Source organism: Elgaria multicarinata, chromosome 9 (assembly GCF_023053635.1).
Source record: "Elgaria multicarinata webbii isolate HBS135686 ecotype San Diego chromosome 9, rElgMul1.1.pri, whole genome shotgun sequence".
Classification (NCBI taxonomy): Eukaryota; Metazoa; Chordata; class Lepidosauria; order Squamata; family Anguidae; genus Elgaria; species Elgaria multicarinata.
The window spans coordinates 41,194,659-41,217,065 of record NC_086179.1 but is presented as its reverse complement, the minus strand read 5'-3'; the positions used below and the strand labels follow the sequence as shown (position 1 = coordinate 41,217,065).

The window sequence follows — 22,407 nt, the reverse complement described above, 5'->3', positions numbered from 1 at the left end:
TTTTTTATCAAGTTTTATTAGTGATTGTAAGCAGCCTTGAGTGTGATGTTTTTTAGAAAGGCAAACAAATCAACCCATGAATGGGACATTCCTAGGTTGTTTAAGAAAGTGGAAGTGACAAGCATGCAGAAGGCAACCCAAATAGTTACCTGATACGTGCAAACTGGGTCTTTGAGTCTCCTCACAGCCTCCAGGAGCAGTCTGAAACATGGATCACGTGGTATGGAGATTCACAATAGAGCTCCAAATGTTAAAATGTTATGGCCAATTGAGAAAGCTGTTTTCTACAGAGTCCAGTAATCTATGCAATGTATTTTCCAGCATTCAGTCTATAGCTTTGGTGGCTAGTCTATTTAGGTTCAAATTAAAATCTCACTTTATTTGGTATTACCGTATTTCTTTGATTGTAAGACGCCATCGATTGTAAGACGCACACTAATTTCAGTACCACCAACAGGAAAAAAAAAAACCTAAGACACACCCATGATTCTAAGACGCACCCCATTTTTAGAGATGTTTACATGGGGAAAAAAGTGCGTCTTTGAATCGAAGAAATAGGGTAATCCAAACTCTCAAATTATGCTTGATCTGTTCCTGACATAGGGAAAGAACAACTTTTAAAAATTAATTTGTCTAATTTGCACATGCAAAAAGGCAATCTAGCAGTAATGTGCTGGTTTGCATTCCAATTAGATTGTGAAAATGGTTCTCTGGCTTCTATCATTTTTTGTACAGCAGTGCAGCTGACATACAGTAAATCTCTCCATTGAGATTACCTCTTCCATGTATCCTGTAGTGCTGCAGCATTTCATAAATGCATTCAATTGGCATGTTGAAGTTTACACAATATTAGCTGGGTGAAGTGTTGTGAGTTGCTTCCTGCTTTCATCTCCATACTTGTCACAGGCTGTGTTGGCGTTTTGCTTTTTGGCTTATTTGCTGATTTGCTTGTTTTGTTTTAGTGTTGCAACTTGTTTTAGATGAGATCGAGATTTTGTTCTTATGCTTCCCATATTTTTTTCATATTGGAATGAGTTTGAGGTTAGCATGGTGAAAGGAAACATGTTATCTAGAGAGGTGTTTCGCGAACAATCCACAATCCAGTTAAGCCAGTGTGCTCATATTTCATTACAACTTTCTTCAGAGAGCAAATCCAGCTGATAAAGCTGTTATGATGAGGCTGAGATTGGATTCCATTGCCAGCTATTCATACCCTTATGAGGTTACTTTGAGATTTAAACCTTCCCATCCCTACCCGCTGAGATATGTGTGGTAGTGTGTGGGTGTGTATATGCTCACACATGTATGCAGCCCCCAACCTATCAACTGGCACCGCATGAGGCCCTGAAGGCTATAAAGGTTGCCCATCCTTGTGCTAAAGCAACAGCCTTTCCAGTGTAGGGCTATTTAGACAACCAGCAGTTAACTACGTACAAAAGATTCATTAAGGGTGCAAACCTATTGCGTTGATTGTAAGCCTCCATTGTCAGAGGCATATGATCATCCTATGCAGGGTGGGAGGCCTGGCAGAGGCAATCTTCACCTCTCCTTCCTCCCTGTATTTTCGTTAGATGGCTGTTTTGCCCGTCTAGCAAAAGCATCTCAGAAGGGGAGGGAAGGAGGTTGGAGAGGCCTCAGAATAGCTCATATCCTGCCTTTTCCAGTCTCCTCTCCTCCCCGCCCACTGAAACACCCTCTTCTTCAAGATTGCGCTCCTGATTTTGGAGAGGCAGACGATGCTGTTCTTTCTATGCCAGCTACAAGGGGGAGGGGTCTTGGAACTCTGAATCCCAGCTCTGCGGGCAGACTGATGCCTCTGACTTTGGTTATGGGAATCTGAACTATCGTATGGCCCAGGATACCAGGACCAGCCATACTTTTTTCTGTCTAAACACGCATAGCATTGTGCCCTAAATGCATAAAATAAAGGTCAAACTGAGAGGTGAAGATGCTTAAGCAAAATGTGTTTAAACTTAAGCAAATATATATTTTAAAGAATCCTAAAATGTACCACTGAACATAAAGCATAAAATGAACAAGTATATAAGATATTTACAGAACTAGTATATAAGATATTTATCTTAGATAAGTTACTGAGCCCTAAGAGTTAGTTTTCCATGTGAAATCTAGATCCAAATATCCATCTTTTGAGACACAATCAGTGTGACAATTTGTGCGATATGATATGTCTTTCACACAGTGTCCTTGTCTTTTAAAAACCAGAGGAACAGTTTGTTTTGGCTTTTAATTAATATAGGGCCCTGCCTTCACGGTGCCGTGCTAGTGCTGCTCTGCCTCCAATCCCCGTGGTATCGCTGCTGTGGGGTGGCAGTGAGCAATCTTAATTGGAGGAGGCAGTGCAGGCTTTCCTGTGGCCATTCGGCTCGCCGAGCCCATACCCTGCCCCTTGCCCAGCTTCCAGCGACCAATAAGAGGTTACCTTCTGCCTGGGAGTGCCCCCAGCATGCTGCTGTGGCGTGGTTAGATGGTGGAAGAGCCATAGTGCCCTTGCACCAGTGGAAAAAGTTGGGGTAAGTCCCAACTTACGGGAAAGCCCTGCAGTGGCGGCGAGGTGGCTGCTACATCGTATAACCAACACAGCACCTTCATGCAGCCACCGCGGGGCTTTAAAATGTATAGACAGCCCCAAGGGTTTCTCTTCTTAGGATGCTATCCTAAATAACACTTACTAGGGAGTAAGCCTAATTGAACATAGTGGGACCTAACGTCTGAGTAAACATGCATAGGATTGCAGTGCACATGTACTTACAAACGTTATGAGCAATTCTGCTATTAGCTCAAGGTTGTTAAACACTTTCCTTTCTCCTCACCCCCATGATGCTAGCAGAAGACTTACTATAGGACTTCCATATTATTAGACTTACTTCAGGAAGTCTGCAGTTATGCAGGAATTTGTTCATGCATATATACATTGTTAATGTATATATTAATCAGGGGAAATGTCTGATAAAATATTATAAAATGCAGTATTCATATGGAACATTGCAATTAACAGGGGTCTGCACTCAACAGGAGTTAGTATCAATTATTCCCTGAACGATTGCTTTGGAAGTAACCAAACAGAAACTTTGAGCAAGCAAAAAAGCAGATTTAATATTGCAAAGCTCATATCACTATTTGCATTGTCACAAAGGAGTGCCAGGAACCATTTCACATAGAATAGTTAATTTACTTGTAAAAATAAAAGACAAGTAAATTCATCAGTCTCATTGATTTTTGGACAAAATTGGTTCAAACCCAACTCCTCTGGCTTTTGATTTACGAGTTGTGTTTCCACTAAGGGCCAAGCTGGACATGACGTTAATTGCCTAAGTGTGACATTAATTGGATGAAGGCAATTCACATGCGTGTTTTCTGTTATGTAAATAGCAGCTGTAGGAAAGCCAAAGCAGTTTTAGCATTGGGACTGTGGGTGGTGGGAGAGAAAGTTTAACTCTTTCTCTCCCAGCCAAATATGGCCTCTTAGAAGCTGCTATTTGCATTTCAAGGGAAGGAAGTCAGGTATAAGAATAGATAGCTAAAGATTTTGCTGTTGCTTTGGCAGGGGGAAAGTCAGGGGCATGCTGGGGAGGTTGCGATTTGATGAATATGTTCTTGGACTGACTTTCCCTGCACTGCACAGAGAAATATAAATAAATAGCAATCCTAGGCATTTTTAGTGGTTGCGACCATTGTTTCTTTCTCCAACTTTGCTGGAGTTGCTACAAAACTATTGCAAATTCCGCCAATCTCTTCAATTTCTTTAGAAGGAAGAGAACATTGTCAAGGTCATCAGATGGAAACACATATACCAATAAGGCTTGATTCTCAGAAGAGAGATGTGGACTTCTCAGAAATTCTTAATGCTATACAAGAAAGTAAGTTACTCTGTGGGTCTCAATTTCTTAATATTATAAAAATACTAATAGAGGTGAATCAGCAACTGATGCAATTGAAGACGTGGGGAAAAGAACATTGTGTGCAAGTGTGATCTAGATCAATGAACTAAATACATATCATTATATTAAGCAATAGATCAGGTATACAAGTCAGTAAAGCCGAAACAGCTTTCAGTGTGAAAGACCTTGTGGAGAAATCACCAAAACATATTAGTTTTAGTAAATTTAAGAGAGAGAGACACTTGAAAACTGTAGAAAGAACATTTCACCCAAACATTTTAATTTTAGTAAAGTTTTAGTTTAGTATTAGTTTACAGTAGTTTAGTCCTTTTTTCTTAGTGGAATATGCATACAGATTAGGTAGAAGTATTACTATCTATAGATACTTTCCAGCCTTTCTTCCTCCCCGCCCCCCTTGGCAGCCTCTGAAAATGCCACACAGAAGATCAAGAGACCCCGCTGACTGGGGTGAACTGTGATTCAGGATGTTGGGGAGAACCCCCAAAATTGGAGAGAGGCACCTGTCGTGAGTGGAGCCTTCCATCCTGGGGAGGCAGATCCTAAATCATAGCCTTTTTGAGTGGAAACATGGAGAGAGAAAAGCTAATTTTAGATTTGATAGAGAGTGTTTGTTAGAAATAAGGGGTGTGCAGTACAGTGTCTTGCAGTGCAGTGCAACTCTTGTCACATGTTATTTTACTTTTGGTTTTTACTCTTTGCACATTTCCTGTATGTTTCTTTATTCTAGAAATGCGGGCCTTGGATTTTGGTTTCTCAAAACAAAATGTTAAATTTGCTCAATTGTATCCATATAACCTATACAACTTCATCAGTTTTATGCAGTTTGCTGGGGAAAGGGAAGGAGAGAGAGTCTTGAAGATTGTAGAAGGAACATTTATTTTTTCAACTACTTTTGTTAATTGCAGAGTTGAAATGACACAAATCTATCATTAATAAAAGAAGGAAAAAAGAAAGAAAGGAATACTTCAAATATCAGCAGTAGATTTCTGTCTAGTTCAATTTTGTGTATTAGCTTTTACATATACAGGGAGGCTTCTTGTGTGAATGCATACAATCCACCATGAGAATTGATACTCAAATATTTCTACATTTTCTCTACATGAGCAATTTATTGCATGCTCATGATTGGCCACTCATGGAAGTTTGTGAGTCCTTTACATGATTCTGTCAACCTCCAGGATGTCTCCTGTGCCTTCCCCCAGTAATCTCACTTTTTTAAAAAAATTGAAATAATCCAGTATTTAAAATAATTGCAAGATTAATTCTGCCACTAGATGGCGGTCTTTCATTGAACTTATTGGAACATTGCCCAGAGGGGAAGTTTTCAATTACAGATCACATGGTCACTGTTAGTTGCTGTCTAAAGAAGCCCATAATGAACATGGAAAGACGAAAGGGGGAAAAAGCTGGGTAAGGATGCAGGTTTCTTCCTTAATGTAGAGATGATCTATGAGAGGGTCACTCAGTTTATTTACTTAACTGTAGGGGGCTGCATAGGGAGTTGCAAACTTCAAATAGAATTAAATACATTCTCTTGTATACTTAATTTTTCAATTTTATAGTAAGTAGTTTTCAGATGTCTTTGCCTCTGTTCCCAAGTTGCTGATTCTTATAATTAGATGTGCAAGTAAATGTGAACAACAAATAGGATGGCATTTATAAGAAAAGAACAAAAAGTAGGTAATTTTTGAAGACTGGTCCATTGGTAGTTAAACATTGGTGTTTTTTTGTATTATTATCCTCAATATATCCTATTGCTATATTACTGTGGTATATCAAGAAAGCCCCATGTTGTTCAGAATAAATAGAATTTCGAAATGAAATATAAACACAAAATCCAAATAAATTTTCACCTTGATGTTTAGTTTCAAGAAAGCTTAGCTGTATACATGGATCTAACCTTTCAACTCTTGAGGATGCTGACTGTGATTCTCTGGCTATGGGGACGTGGTAACTGTTTTAGCCTGTGCAAGAACAACCCTTTTCTCTGAGTTTACTACACCAGAAATATTTTTAGATGACTTGGTTATATAAAAAAAGTTATCTTTAAAGAGAAAAGTGGTTTGCTGTTGCATTTTACTAGGATCATTTTAACGTTGTGGTATTTAAAAGCCTTCTTTTGTAGACATAGCTGTGCTGCTCACTGAAACTAGTTCATCATTCCACTGCACTGAATCCATACACTAAAAATTGTAAATTCTGTTGACACTAAGGATTTCTGGATGTAGACAGTAGAAAGATCAAGAGAAAATACTTAACGATGATAAATACTGTACTATAAGTAATTCAGTAGGAAGAAGATGATTCTGGATTTGAAGTGCAACCCATTAGCACAGCCAGTCTTGTATGGAAGGATAAAATTAACTTGATCTATCAGCTGAAGCCCATGGGCTCCCTCAGGTACCTAGGGAAGACCCTGGGTGGAAAGGCAGTGGTGGATTATGTTCTGGTGCCAGCCCCCTTGATGGAGGGCATCCTGAAGAGAATAGATGCCATGCTTGTCACCCAAATACTGTCCTGGCAAGCGTGAAGTGTATCTATACAAGAGAGAGAGAGACTGTAGTTAGTGTTTTGGTAGAAGGAACCATTCTGCAAGATTGGGACAGAAGTAAGGAGGAGGAGAAAAAAAGGGGAGATTTGCTCAGCCATTGGCGCTAAAAGCTTTGATGATGGAGTACGGGAGCGGAGGGATTGGAGTCCTCTGTCGTCCACACAGACATTTCTCTACTCTTATCTATGCAAGTATTTTCCAGACATTCATCTCTTGGTCATGCTTTAGCACAGAGGGGCATGGGTCCCTGAAGTCTGTGATGGAAGGTCGGCTCTGAAGTAGGGGGAGAGCTTTATACCTACCTCCACCTTTCCCTTGTAGCCCATCATATAGGTGAGCCATGGTTGGGGGATCATTGCGATGAACATTTCACTGCTTAATAAATGGAAGTAATATAAGAAATTGCTTCAGGTTGTCCTCTCCCCCCACCCACCAGCTCCATATCAATGATATGCTCAGTCTCAGTTTGAACATGCCAATGTAGGTGCCCATTATCAAATAGAAAAACATAAATGTGAGCCAGATACCATATAGGTACAGCAAGCAACAATTTCCCCTATTGTAACATCACTTATTTATTTATTTAGCCAACAGGGCCATAGGAAGCATTGAATCCCTGTACAGAATGGACAGGTGGATCTTATCACTTCAATATGGTTTGTGATGGCTGCATTCTGCATGACTGAATTTTAAAACAGAGTTTAGGTAAACTCTGCTTAAAAGGAAATATAACATGTCAACTTCAATGCAGAATACAGCTACATCATCATGTGAGCTAAAGTTCACAAGGGCACAGTACCAATAGGAAGTGCTTGAAATTGCTTCTGGTATCTTTTGTATGATATTTCTTTGCTTAGTGTGCATTTGAAGGAGGCTAGCGGCAGAAAGGCTAAGATGAGTAAGATGTATAAAAATACCTCTTTTTCACTAAGATAAGGGGGGAAATGCAAACGTTGCGGGATTGCCAGGCTTTTTATTGTTCAGTAACAAGAGACGGATGCTGTAGCTAAAATTGCTAGGTAAAATAGCTCAAGTTCAGGTGAGGAAAAACTAAGTTTAAAAAATAGAAACATGAAAAACTGTGGTTACAGAAATGTAACAGTAGCGACAAGCGGAGATCCACAGTTTGCATATTTTGCTGCTATTCCTCCCCCCCCCTTTTATAAAGGGGACAATCCTGTTCACACTTATGGGAGTGTAGGTGCCATTGAACTCCCCTCACCCAGTGCATCAGAGTCAGCATCCCCAAGAATTGAAAGATTAGTTCTGCTTCATGGTCTCTGTGCATCACACGTATGGGCTCTGCGCCTGTGCGGAGACCACATTTGGGAAACTTCTACAAAAAGGCATTTTAGATGGGAACCCCACCCCCACCACTCACTGCACATGTCCCAACGGTTCCCACATTTACCTCAGTCTCTCTTCAACCGCCATAGCAGTAGTATCACGAGGGAAGCTTTTCAGTGTTTACTTGATTTTTCTCTTACTTAGGTGTACCTTTCTCTATCTTTTTATTCTTACTTTCCTATTTTCTGTTTGTCTCTGTTCATTCTTTTGATTTTGTGTTTTTCTTTACTTCTTCACAATCTCTTGATTGCCCATTTGGGGCGTATGGCCCTACATGCTCCATTTAGAAAATGCATGGGCTGTGGTAGTAAACTACCACCATTTGATAGGCACAATCTCTGTCTCCTCTGTTTAGGAGAGGGACTTATTGTGAAGGCCTGTGCCTATTGTCAGCCTTTTTGTAAACAGACAAGGAGAGTGGATCAGATAAATTGAAAGCCATTCTTTGGCGAAGGACTTTAGAGTCTGTGGAAAACTGAGAAGGTGTGACGTCATCGCCATCTACTGTGCCTCAGCCTGGCGTTACTGATCTGGTAACTGACCCAGCTGGAACCCTGTTGTACTGCAGTCCAGTATTTTTATCAGACATTCTCAGAAGGCAAGTGGAAGGCATCAGAGATGGGTTGTCAACTTCTTTCAGTATATAAGACTTTGCATTACAAGGGTAGCCATCTGATAAAACACTGGGACTAAATGCTTACTTGACTTCAGTGAATGGATTTACAGTAGATATTCACGGCTCTGAACAAAGGGAACAGACTTGACCATGGAATTATTCCAAGGATCTGGTATCTGTGTGACTAAATCACATGTCACAATTTTGTTTTCCCTGTATATGCGCATGCACACCTGTGTGAAACTTGGATTTATTATGAGATAGTGATGGGAGGCCTTTACTGGATGGAGCAAGCTGGAATAAGTAAAACCAAACATTGGGGTGTAAATACGACTGTTTGATTATTCAAAATGCATGTAGTCATTGCACAGATTTAAACCACTGCAACTTTATAATTGCACATGATGTTTGTCAGTCTCCATATAGACTGTAACAGGATGGTATTTCTGATAATGGTAGGGGGGAGAAATTAAAATAGAAGAAAATCTTAGTATGTGATTCAATCAGAGGACGGCTTTATGGATATTGTTTTCCTAGACACTTGACATGTGATTGTAGATCTCCATGAAGCAAGGTCAGTATCAACACCTTTCATGACATAGATGTGCTGTGATGTGCCAAGTTTCACTTGCAAAACTAAATACATGCATGTCTGCCCTGTCCTGCTTTAAGGCCGGCAAGCGCCCCAGACATGGCTCAGATAATCCCAAGAGTCACAAAGAGAGAAACCAGTTCAGTCCAGGGTCATACACGAGATTTCAAGTAAAGTTAGCAGGAGAAAGCAGAGGCAAGGTCAAAGCAGTCCGGAGTTCAGTCCACAGGAGTCAGGTAGGGCATGATACACACACACACACACACACACACACACACACACACACAAAGAGAGCATGCTAATGTTCCAGTTATTCCCAGACTACAAAATAGAAACTGATATGTCATAATGCACCTGTAGATTTGTGACTATAGATCATTTTTCTTGGTTGCTGAGCATTACATGATAATTGTAATAATGTAACTGAGACATAAGTCTCCCCCCACAATTGTTGTTTTTAAATGGATACTGTTGTTATTATACTGTTTGTGTGTGTGTGTGTGTGTGTGTGTGTGTGTGTGTGTGTGTTTTTAAATTGTATACTTTTAATGTTTACTATTTTTAAATGTTGTAAACCGCCCAGAGAGCTTCGGCTGTGGGGCGGTATATAAATGTAATTAAATAAATAAATAAATAAATAAATAAGTCACATTAATTTATTTTGTGTGAATCAACTCTTGGCCGATCCAGGACATTAGCTCCTATGTCTTATATACATTGCATTGTGCTTGTGGCAGTAAAACTTCTAACACTGACAGGCCAAACTGGTGCAACAGTATGGAATTTGTTCATGATCATTTCAACTACTGAGGGCTCATCTACACCAAGCAGGATATTCCACTATGAAAGTGGTATAAAAAAGGCAGAAGCCACACCAAGCAGCATGTAGCAGTATGAAAGCGGTATACAGTATGTCTCAATGGGCCCCAACAGTTGTCAGTGTACTTCAGTACCACTATAAATCAGTAGTGTGGCTCCTGCCTTTTATATACCGCTTTCATAGTGGAATATCCTGCTTGGTGTAGATGTGCCCTGAGAGAGAGAGAGTTCAAAACTGTCAGTTTGATTGGGATTAAAACATAACAAGCCAAGGGACAAGGATACCAGAGACAAGATTGCCAAACATGTAGAAAGTAGGCAATGGACTGAGAAATGGGAAGAGCCTGAAGAAAGGGTAGATAAAGAAGTAGAGGTGAGGAAAAGGGCAGTACCTGAAGGTGAGAAAGAGCTCTAAAGAAACCTCACAGTCCTTAAAGTTAGGAACAGGGATAGAAGTGTTCTAAATCAACACACAGCTGATTTTGTGTGTTCTGGAAAGGCAGCAAATTGTTAGTGATTTAAATTATTATTATTATTATTATTATTATTATTATTATTATTATTATTATTATTATTATTATTTTACTCCCAGAGAGAGGTGCTTGTAAGATTTCCTGCTCCAGATGCCAACATAACTAAGCTAACCTTGGATCCAATGCAACTTGACTTGGGGTAGTGGCCCAGGAGGCATAATTTGTTGTTCTGGTTCAGGGGTTGAGTCCTAGGAAAACTGGCTAACAAATACAGTAGCTAAAGGATGTAGGACAAAGTAGACTGAAAAACAGGAACCTGAGGAAACAGTAGGTCATGAGGAACATAGGGACGGGAGGAATAAAGGAAAAAGTAAGGCTGGATCATTGAATGTTGTAAATTGCCTTGGTTGGTTCCAAAAATGTGATATAGAAATGCAATTTAAAAAAAGGTTAAAACTTGATTTTGGATATGGGGATAGGAAGGGACTACAAAATCAGGAAAGTTTAGATGTCTGGGAGTGAATTGTGGAACTAAACAGGCATAGCATCACTGGTGTTTATTCTAGATTCTAATAGGTAGCTGTAGCTTTGGCTGTCATTACGCAATGGCAAACTGACAAGCTTAAAATGACAACAGTGACCAATAATTGGGAGTGGTTGGTTGAATGTAAAATATTAATTTGAACTAATTAACTAAATTCTTTGGGTACAAGCTTCTAATTATTCTAAAATAAAAACACTCATACCTGAGTTCTCAAACATTGTGGAATTATTTCAGATGAGAGGTAAGTTGGTGATCTTTTACACAGGAATGAGATCACCCTGTCATTAAACTGCCCTTTAATTAGTAAATAAAATGTTTTATTTTACACAGTATGTTGTTAATAATTTATTGTGTTTTACCCACTGGCATATCCTAGTGATATAGGGTGGGATACAAATGTTTTAATTAATGAAATAAATAAATAAATAAATATTTGTTTTAATTACATATTTATGCAGAAATTCAGCATCAGAACTTTTTCCTCAGTATCTCCATTCTGAGAGAGGCTTGAATGTGTGCCTGTCATGCCCTGTAATTGGCATTAGAGACTGGCCATTAAAAAAAGAAAAAACTGGCAACCTTTATTATTTGTTACATTTCTATACTGCCCAATAGCTGAAGGTGTCTGGCTGGCTATGTGGAGAACATGGATTGTGTTAGAATTTCTACAACTGGGCTGAGTATTTGAAATTTGAAAAGTTTGGCCTGAATTTAAGTTGGGGAATTTGAATGAAATAGTTTTTTGTGTTTTAGGGATGAAAGCAAATTTTGCAGCATCCCTGCTGCTCCATGCCATTCCCCTCCCCCACAATGATCTGAGATGACACTTTGTACATTACATTGACTGAGTAGATTCTGAAAAATCTCGAGGTACTGAGTGTGACTTCCTTTTGGATTTTCTTTTCTTTTTAAAAGGGAAGATATAGAATATTGAGATGTTTATATTGAGATGTTTATATCTATTTATTATATCTTTTAAGTAGAGTCAGTAGGTGAATTTGTTTAAATATACATGATATAACATATTAACCAGATAAAAGACAACTGTCGTCCCCCCCACTTTGACAATGGGGGGGATGCTATTTGGAACTGTGTTTTTCCCCTCCATTTTTTAAAAATAGACTTATGTCTCATAGAATTTGAAAAAAAAATGTTTTATACACTATTACATAGGACCGTCATAAAGATGAATAAGTGAGAGTGGAATACCTGCTGAAGTTTAAGAAGCAATAAAGCTAATACACTAAAAGATTGTAGATTAAAGCAAGGGAGAATGTACACATCAATCATCACACACTTGAGGCTGCTATGTTTGTGCACATATGTGTGTGCACACACATTGGAGATATATATATATATATATATATATATATATATAAATTTATTTTAGTTATTTATTAAATTTATATACCACCCATAGCCGAAGCTCTCTGGGCGGTTTACAAAAGTTAAAAACAGTGGACATTAAAAAAAGTATACAAAATTTAAACCCATCAAAAAAATATAAATACAACAGTATAAAACAGTATCCATTTTAAACAACAAGAGTTCTGGGGTCCATTAAAAAACAAACAAACTTAGCATATGTTGTTAAATGCTGTTAAATGCCTGGGAGAAGAGAATGGTCTTGACCTGGCGCCGAAAAGATAACAATGTTGGTGCCAGGCGAGCCTCATCGGGGGAGATCATTTCATAATTGGGGGGTCACCACTGAAAAGGCCCTCTCCCTTGTTGCCATCCTCCGAGCTTATATAGACAAATCTGTCATTTTCAAATGATTGGTATTGATTTTGAAGTTTATTAAATACGCAAAATTGATGAGATAATCTTAATCCAAAGATTTAATTTTGTGTTTATGGGCAATACCAATGTTAATTGTTACAACAACGTTTTAACTTTTTATCATTGTTTTTTAGTAGCCAAGGATGTCAATATTTTCTTTGATGAATTAGAAGGTGTAACCAGCCCTTCCAAAGATGATGATTCTTTGCTTCACCATGGTAACTTAACGAGTACTTCAGAGGATACTAGCAGATTGGAGGCAGTGGGAGAGGTAAGAACATTTATTTGTGTAATTTATTTGTGGGTTTCCATGGAAGGAATTTAAGCCATCTATTATTTTACAATGGGTGCTATTCACATATTTTAAAATAACTTCTCAGATGCAGTTGTAAAATTAACACATTGTAAAATCAACGTGCCTTCACCATTCTTTCATTAATCTGCAGATGGTGAAAAAGAAGTGCTAGACTCTTGTCATATTTGTTACCGGAAATAAAATAAGCACAATTACCAATTATGTACAAATTGCATACAAAATGTGTATGTTAGGAGAACTGGGTACAAGAATGTACATATCTGTGTATGGATATTTGTATAGACCTAAGGGAAAAAAAACTGTTGTGAAATGAGTTGAAACAATGAAAGGTTGGGAAACTGAGAAACTGAGTGAAACTGAAATTGACAGATTAATCCATCCCTAGGTAGAACAAGATATGTGTCTTCCAGAATAATAATATCAATATGAAATAAACACTATGAAATTAACACACTTGGAGGCAAAGGCAGCCTTATTTTCTGTTTTTCCATCTTCCTGTGTTGGCTATTTTCCACTAGAGTGAAAAGGTGCTGGGGAAGATGCTGGCCAATCTCAGCGATACAGTAAGGACTCTGAAAAAAACAGATCCAAAAAGAATTCTTAGTTTGTTTCATACTCTGAATGAATCCAGGATGGGGGTGGAGTGATTCCCTTCTATAAAGCAACTGGCAAATTCAGAAATAGTAAAAAGAGGGTTATATTGAGGAAACTTTCTGTAAGCCAGGGGCTGTCTTCAAGCGTTTTTTTTTTCTTGTGGATTGGGTGTGTTGTGAGGTCTTGGTGGCACATGACGTCATGGGCAGCGCGCTCCTAACCAGCCTCTTCTGCCTGGAAAAGCTGCGGTATCGGACAGTCCTTTTACTCTGTTCTTTTTAGTTAAAGTGGCTCCCAGGCGCTTGCTCTGTTGCGTGCCCCCATGCCTCTGGATTAAATCCTGGGCATGCCTGTGACCTGACTGTAACGTGGGCTGCCACTTCCCCCATTCAGTCTTTGTCCTAGTGTTCCCCCTGTTCCTTATTGCAACATTAATTTGGTTCTCTGATGTGTTGTTAGCTTCAAAGCTGTGTAGCTCCAGGGTTGTGAACAAGGAGCTGCATTAATTTGGTTCTCTGATGTGTTGTTATATTCGAAGCGGCGCAGCTCCAGAGTTGGGAGCTGCATTAATTTGATTCTCGGTTGTAGTGTTAACTCCGAAGCTGGGACTGGTGTGATACTTTTTGGGTAGGGCTTATTGGTGCTGGTGGGGTACTCTCATGGGGAGCCATTCTAGTGGATTAGTTGCTCCCCATTCAGAAAACTATAGTGGCAGGGGAACCTGATTGGGGGGGGGGAGGGAAACAAGCCTCTCTCATTGATGACATTGGTTCCACTCTCCCACACACACCTGGAAATACATTTTTTCCAGCACTGAAAAGTCAGGGTTTAGGGAAGGCTGGCTCTGCCATATAACACTGACAGAGCAGAGCTGATTTCAGAACACTGCGGAGAATAACAGCAATGCACACTCTTCTTGTGCTTGTGAAGATGGGGCCAGGAGGCATTGGCATTTGTATCTTCTCTATAGTTGGCAACTTTTCCTTCTCATCGGATAGTGACACACCTAGAATCATGTTCTTTTTGATATATACCCTGTTACAAGCAATAATAGTTCTAGTGATGGAAGTTAGTCAACAGTTCTGCTGCTACAGCACAAGCTAAAATAGAATCAATTTAAGTTGCACATAGGAAAAAGAAGGAAGGATCACTAAGCTATGTTATATATCTATTTATACAGGTGTGTTACTGTTGTTGTTGTTCTTCATCGTGGTCTCTATGCATCACACATATGGGCTCTGCGCCTGCGCGGAAACCTGAACCGGAACCTCTACTAGCTAGGTAAAATGTTTTTGGTGGGAACCCCTCCCCCACGCTACTGCGCATGTGCCCGGGGTTCCCGCCCTTACCTCAGTTCTTCGTCGTCCGCCATTGTGCTCAGACCTAGAAATCTTCCTCCTAGCATTTTCTGCTTTTTCTCAGAAATTACTCTTCAAATCTCTCTCTATTATATATATATATATATATATATATATATATATTGTTAATCCCCTCAGCGATCTTTGGGTTGCGGGCGCCTTAGGTGCATGGCACTAAAAGCTCCGTTTCACAAGTGCGTGAAGTGTGGGCCGAAACTCCCACCGACGGACGGACACTCTTTGTGCTTGCTCTGCTTAGGTGAAGGACACAAGGTGGAGGCCTGCCACCATTGCATGGCCTTCACAAAACAAACCAGGAAAAACAGAGCCAACAAACTACGCTCCATTCTCTGGGAGAAAGCCCTCAGGGCTACTGATAAGTCACAGAAGGAAATGGATAGACCGGCTATCCAAAAGACCGCTGAGAACAATCACAGCACGGACATGTGCTCTTTCGTTATCTCAGAAACTGTAATGGCGGACAATAGGGCTTTGATACCCCTCACGCCAGGGCAGTCATTGGCTTCTTCCGCGGCCAGAAAGCTTGCAAAAAAGGCACGGACGGCAAAATCCTCCGAGACGGAGAAGAGGAAAAAGAAGAAGAGAAAGGAGTCGGAGAAATCCTCCTCGAGAACAATGCCGTCCTTGACACCAACCAGGTCGAGGTCGAGCCACCATGCCAAATCGGTCTTGGTACCAACAACCACCACGGTACCGACTTCGGTACCGACTATGGCACCGATCCAATCTTCAGCACCGAGACCTGAGTTCTATATCAGAGGGTGAAATTCGCGACTCCACCTCTGCAGCCTCGGCACAAGGTGTAACAAGGCCTAGGGACACTGAAGATGTGTGCGAGACAGCATAGCACCCATCACCAAGGCCATGCTCACCTAGATTGGAGTGGGATAGTACATCCCAATACTCTGAATCCCAGTTCCGTCACGATTACTATGACTGGGAATGCTACCGACCACGAGGCTACTTCCAGATTAACGCAGGTTTCAACAATACCCGACAGAGGCGTATTTCGCCCAACCGCCGCCTCCGTCTAGGGTTTTCCAAATGCTACTGGCTCCGCCTCCATCGCATCAGCCTTCGCCAGTACCAAGCCATCGCCATCGGCGCCATGCCTCCCCGGTACCGACAGCAACCGTTTCTACTGCTGCGGTACCGATGCTACAAGAACAAGCAGAGCCTCTTCGGCAGCAATTGCAACTCACCAAACCCTCCTCTCCAGAAGAGGACTATCAATCCGACTCGGAATCAGCCATCTCAATCGCCCCCTCAGTACCATCACCTGAGGACGCGGTAACCTCGCAGGACCCAGCCTCCCCGTCGGATGACATGGGGCGGTTCTCCGAACATATGTTGAGAATGGCCCAATCACTTGGCTTGAACATTCAACAGCCTAATGAACCCATAGACGATCCCATCTACAACGTCTTTCATACAGACACTAACGCAGCAGTCGCTATTCCTCTTCCACCTACCTTGAGACAAACAGCCCAGTTATCCTGGAAAACCCCATCGTCTACGCAACCGACCTCAAGGAGACTAGAAACCATGTATAAGATCCAGGAAAAGGATGCTGAATTTTTGTTTCAGCATCCAAAGCCCAACTCAATCGTAGTTGAATATGCTCAGGGCTGATCCCAGAGGGTCCGTTCGGCCCCTGTAGACAAGGAGGGCAGAAAACTGGACCTAACGGGGAGAAAGATCTACTCCTCCTCATCTCTCGGTATCAGGGCCGCCACTTACCAAGCAACGATGGCCCGTTACCAGTTGTTCTTCTGGGAGAAAATAGGATCCTTATGTGACTATCTCCCAGAGGACAAGGTAGAACTGGCGAGGGTATTCCAAGCGGAAGCTTCTGCCATAGCCAGGCAACAACTAAGTACTGCCTGGCACCAGACAGATTGTCACTCCAAATCCATGATGGGTGCAATCGCCTTAAGAAGGCACGCCAGGCTAAGGTCTGCGAACCTAACTCAGGAAACCAAAAATCGGATTGAAAACCTGCCCTTCGACGGCGAGGGGTTATTCAGTTCAAAGACTGATGAGGCGCTAGACCTGAAGGATGCCTACTTCCACATTTCCATCAGAAAGTCGCATCAAACTTACCTGCGCTTCTCCATCGGGACACAGCAGTTCCAATTCACCGTCCTCCCCTTTGGACTCGCGACGGCGCCGAGAGTCTTCACAAAGGTGATGGCGGTCGTCTGCGCTCACTTGAGAAAAAAGGAAATTTATATTTACCCATACATAGACGATTGGCTTCTGGTAGCGGAGAACTACATTACGCTCCAGAAAAACATAGCAACAACACTCGAATTGTTGAGCACTCTGGGACTCTGGGTCAACGAAGAGAAATCCATCTTGACTCCACAGAGGAGAATAGACTTTATAGGGGTGACTCTATCGTCTCTAGATGGAAGGGCATATCTTCCTGTGTCCAGAGCAAAGACTCTTCGCGATCTGGTCCTCGACATCGAGGGCCGAGCAAAGCTCTCGGCATGGACAATTTAAAGATTGCTGGGTCTAATGGCAGCGACCACCGCAGTGATCAGGTTTGCAAGACTGCGAATGAGGGTCTTACAAGGATGGTTTTTAAGGACGTTCGACCTGCAACGCAACGCCCACAGAACTTACCTTTTGATCCCGAGACAAGTGCGGGCATCCCTGAAGTGGTGGTTGTCAATGGGGAACCTATTAGAAGGAGTTCCATTCCAACAAAGATTGCCTTCGGTAACGATTACGACCGACGCTTCCATGATTGGATGGGGAGCGCATTGCAACACTCTCACTGCCCAGGGCCGATGGTCTCCCAACCAAAAGGAGGAGCACATCAACCACCTGGAACTTTGGGCACTGGAGAATGCGGTGAAAACCTTTGCTCGGATCATCGAAGGCCGAAATGTCCTGATTGCTACGGACAACACCACCGTAGTCTGCTACATCAACAGGCAAGGTGGAACAAGATCACACCCGTTGACCCGGTCGGCTCTCAGAATTTGGAACTGGTGCATAAAAAGAAATACTCACCTGACTGCGATCCACGTAGCAGGGAAGGAGAACATGGTTGCAGATTTCCTCAGCAGGTCCTTCCATACTGACCACAAGTGGGAACTCGATACCGAAGCAAGGGAAGATCACTTTCAGTACTGGGGGTATCCAGCCGTCGATGTCTTCGCCACTGAGGAAAACGCAGCCTGTTCCAGATTCTGCAGCAGAGCAGGAAAAGGAAGAAACTCGTTAGGAGACGCGTTCACAAGAACGTGGAGAGGGGACTTGCTTTACATCTTTCCCCCCTTCCAACTCCTAATGAGGGTTCTAGCCAAAATTCAAACGGACAGATCGGACTGCATCCTGATAGCCCCTTGGTGGCCTCAACAGGCTTGGTTCCCTCACGCTCTTCGCCTTTCGAAACGGAACTACATCAAACTCCCGTCGTTACCAACGTTGTTATCTCGACACCAAGGCAGAGTTCGTCACGCAGACCTCCAAACACTCAAAATGACGGCATGGAGGATAACACCCAATCCCCTCTCCGCACCGAGACCTTAACAGTAGATCATATTTTGATAGCATCGAGAAAACCATCAACAAGAAAATCTTACGCTAAAAAGTGGCAGAGATTCAAAAAAATTCGCCCTAAAGAACAGTCAAATGCCAGACTCTTGTTCAATTGCGACAATACTGGAATACCTACTGTCATTATACCAACAGGGACTAAAATTGTTCTCAATTAGAGTACACCTAGCCGCAATTGCAGCATATCATAAAGGTGCTGAGGGCTTCTCAGCTTTCTTCAATCCTTTGTCAAAGACATTCCTAAAAGGCCTAAAGAATACAATACGACAGTTAAGGAGATCGTTCCATCGTGGAGCCTGTCAGTAGTTTTGCAGTCACTGACAAGAAAGCCTTTTGAGCCTATGGCCACTGCAGATCTCAGACGCTTATCCCTCAAGACTGCCTTCCTAGTGGCTATAACCTCTGCAAGGCGTGCAAGTGAGCTCAGGGCTCTCAGGATAGACCCTCCTTATACTACGTTTCATAAGGACAAGGTGGTTCTACGCACAGACTTGGCATTTCTGCCTAAAGTAGTATCAACGTTTCATTTGTCACAGGACATTATTCTACCAGCTTTCTTCCCCAATCCCACAACAGGGGTGGATACATCATTGCACATGCTAGATGTGAGGAGCCTTCAGTTCTATAAGGCTAGAACTGAAAGTTTTAGAAAGACCAGACAACTATTTGTTTGTTATGGAGAGCCACGTAAGGGACTCCCTGTATCGTGCCAACGATTGTCACGATGGATTGTGCAGACAATCGAGCTGGCATACTCACTTTCAAAATTGAAACTGCAACAACCAGTGACAGCTCACTCAACCAGAGCCATGGCAACCTCTGTCGCTTTCAGCAGAGGAGTGCCTCTAAGACAAGTGTGCAAGGCAGCAACGTGGTCCACTCCATCCACGTTTGTCAAGCACTACAACTTGGACACTCAGGCACAGCAAGACTGCTCCTTCGGAAGGACAGTCCTCTCCGAAGTCCTAAGATGACACACCAACCCACCTCCAAGTATGTAAGCTTGCTACTCGCCCATATGTGTGATGCATAGAGACCACGATGAAGAAATGCAGGTTGCTTACCTGTAACTGTAGTTCTTCGAGTGGTCATCTATGCATTCACACAACCCACCCACCATCCCCGCTTGGTGGTGCATACATATATGTTTATGTGTATAAGAATACGTTGTTATTAGATACTACATTTCATGTTTATGGGAGCACAATGTTGGACTCCTGTAAACTGTGGAACCCCGGGCACATGCGCAGTAGCGTGGTGGAGGGGTTCCCGCCAAAAACGTTTTACCTAGCTAGTAGAGGTTCCGGTTCAGGTCTCCGCGCAGGCGCAGAGCCCATATGTGTGAATGCATAGATGACCACTTGAAGAACTACAGTTACAGGTAAGCAACCTGCATTTATTATTATTATTATTCACAAACCTGCAGAGACAATTTGCGATAAGTATGCCACCTGCATGGGGGGGAAAGCAAGTAAAAAACTTAAGAGAAAGGAAACCCACCATCTTTTTGATGCAGAACTCCTCCTTCAGCATCTACTTGTTATTTGCAAGAGCAAATATTTCTTGAAGTCAGCTAGATTATAATAAAAGGTTTATGGGGGGTATTTCTTCTAGAAGTGGCCCTGTTGAGCCAAGCATTAAAATATCTTGTTCCAATTTACCGTATTTCTTCAGTTCTAAGGCGCACTTTTCCCCCCATATAAACATCTCTAAAAATGGGGTGCGTCTTAGAATTGCGGGTGTGTCTTAGGGTTTTTTTTTCTGTTGGTGGTACTGAAATTAGTGTGCGCCTTACAATCAATGGCGTCTTACAATCAAAGAAATACGGCACTTAAAAATTGGCTTAAAAAGGGCCCCACTGACAAGAGCCCCCTGGAGCTTATCCTCCTCTTCACCATTGTGACCTGCTTGTTCATCTGCCTCTGGCTCTAGCCCAGAAAATGGTGGTGGGTAAGAAGGAGGAGCAGTAGAAGCCACGGCCTATTTGTTCACCGTCTCTCTGCCTGTCAAGCAAGCAAGCGATAGCAATGGTGAGAAAGAGGATGAGGAGCCATAACAGCTGGTGACAATGGCGGTGAGAAGGTAGACTCTCTGAGGAGGTGGCCAATTGAGAGAGCTGACCCCAGGGGCCCTCAAAACCTTGAACCAGCACAGACATTCATTTCTGGCCTCCCTCTGATAGTTTTTTCTTTGAAAGCAGATCTCACTCTTCCCATGAAGCTTTCAGTGGTTATGGCCTACCCTGAAAACCAGACCAGATGCTCTGGTATTGGACAGGATATATTTCTGTTCTGAAGTATGTCAGGTGGGCATGAGCTGCCAGGCCTCTCAGCAGGGTCCACAGCACAGTGCTGTGCAGCTGGTTTAAGCCATCATTTTAATTTAACATCATTGTTCCATCATTGTTTCCTTAATGACCAGCCATGGTTCACGGTTCACTTTTCATTTTGCTTCTTTTAAAAATCTATTTTAAGGTGTTTTATTCTGTTTTTATTTTATTTACACTTCTCCAAAATTTTGAATAGGGAGCAGTATATAAATACTGTAAATAAATAAATGAATAAATCCCAGACTTATGGTATGTTAGGGCATTATGGAAAATTTAATTGGCAGTTACATCCAGCTGCCTGAGCTGTTCAGAGCACTGATTGGATCACTACTGCATAAAGTCAGGTAACCATGCCAGGAAGGGAACCACTCCTTCAGTTGAGAATAATAGACTTGTGTATGATTTTTTAATGTTTACATTTTTTTGAAATTCTTCAATACAAACATTCTTAACTTTCCCATTATGTTTCAAAAATAACAACATCTTCTGGATAACTTTGTGTTGAAAAATCCTGTGAATTGTGAAATCTTCCCTTTTCTCCTTTACCTATCTAGTTTACAGCTTTGCTGACATGCCCCCTAGCTTTTAATGTAGGAGGGCAAGATTGATTGATTGATGGGAAAGCCAACAAGATATAATGGTCGGGATGTTGAACTAGGAATGGGGAGACCTGAGTTCAAGGAATCACTTAGCTGTGAAGCTCATTATGCAACCTTGGGACAGTTAACACTTCTCAGCCTAACTCACAAGATTGTTGTGAGGGTAAAGTAGGAACTATGTATGTTATCCTTTGAGGAAGGACTGGTTATAAATGTTATATTTCTATCCTGCTTTTCTGCCATATACAGTAGGTCTCCCAAGACAGCTAAGAAACAAAATTTTAAAACATAATTTTGTAAAATGTTAATATTTTATTAAGTTTTCAGCAGAAAAATAACAACTAAAACAAATCGGAAAAACATAAAAAACAAAGTCTGTAATGCAATAGCTTATTAATTGCTCTGCATCATTGGGTAGAACTGATTCATAGAATATTTAGATCAAGAACTAATAAAGTTAAAGTCACAGCAATATCATAAAAGAGCCAGCTTTCTATAAGCAAAGGAACATTTTGCTTGCTACAGTGTTGAAACAAATACCAATATACAGAGAATAGCCAATATTTTGACTTTTTCTTCACAGGGAATTCCAGGAAAAAATAAATCCAGTGGGTTGTATTTTAGGGATGGAAAATGTCGAATTGACTACATCTTGGTATATAGAAAATCCAACCCACAAGCAGAGAAAAGAGAAGTGTTCGAAAGAAATATCAGAGCAGAAGGACTTCAAATGGAGAAAGAGGTAGGAGGGCTTTCCAGATTAAAATTTTTAAAATTCAAATCTGCTTGCAGGCTGAAGGCAAACAAGGATGTATATTTTTTGCAATTAATAACATAACACAATTGATTTCAAGAGAGAGAGCATTTACAAAAAGGATAACTTGGGAAAGGTTGTCATGTAGGATACCTTTCCATTTCCTTGTACCAGCTTGACATGTTAGCTCTAAACGTTTCAATTGCCATACATGCCTGC

General features: G+C 41.5%; 1 protein-coding gene across 3 annotated transcripts in view; it reads left to right on the top strand.

The window, feature by feature from the left end:
- Positions 1 to 22,407, top strand: part of ANO4 (anoctamin 4) — a 110,177-nt gene that overhangs the window by 5,509 nt on the left and 82,261 nt on the right. For 2 of the 3 annotated variants that reach the window (XM_063133726.1, XM_063133725.1), the window contains exons 2-4: positions 3,768 to 3,878; positions 12,779 to 12,915; positions 22,018 to 22,176. In XM_063133726.1, the coding sequence (XP_062989796.1) occupies positions 3,768 to 3,878; positions 12,779 to 12,915; positions 22,018 to 22,176 (407 nt within the window). The remainder of the gene's footprint in view (positions 1 to 3,767; positions 3,879 to 12,778; positions 12,916 to 22,017; positions 22,177 to 22,407) is intronic. The other variant, XM_063133727.1, reaches the window with a different exon arrangement.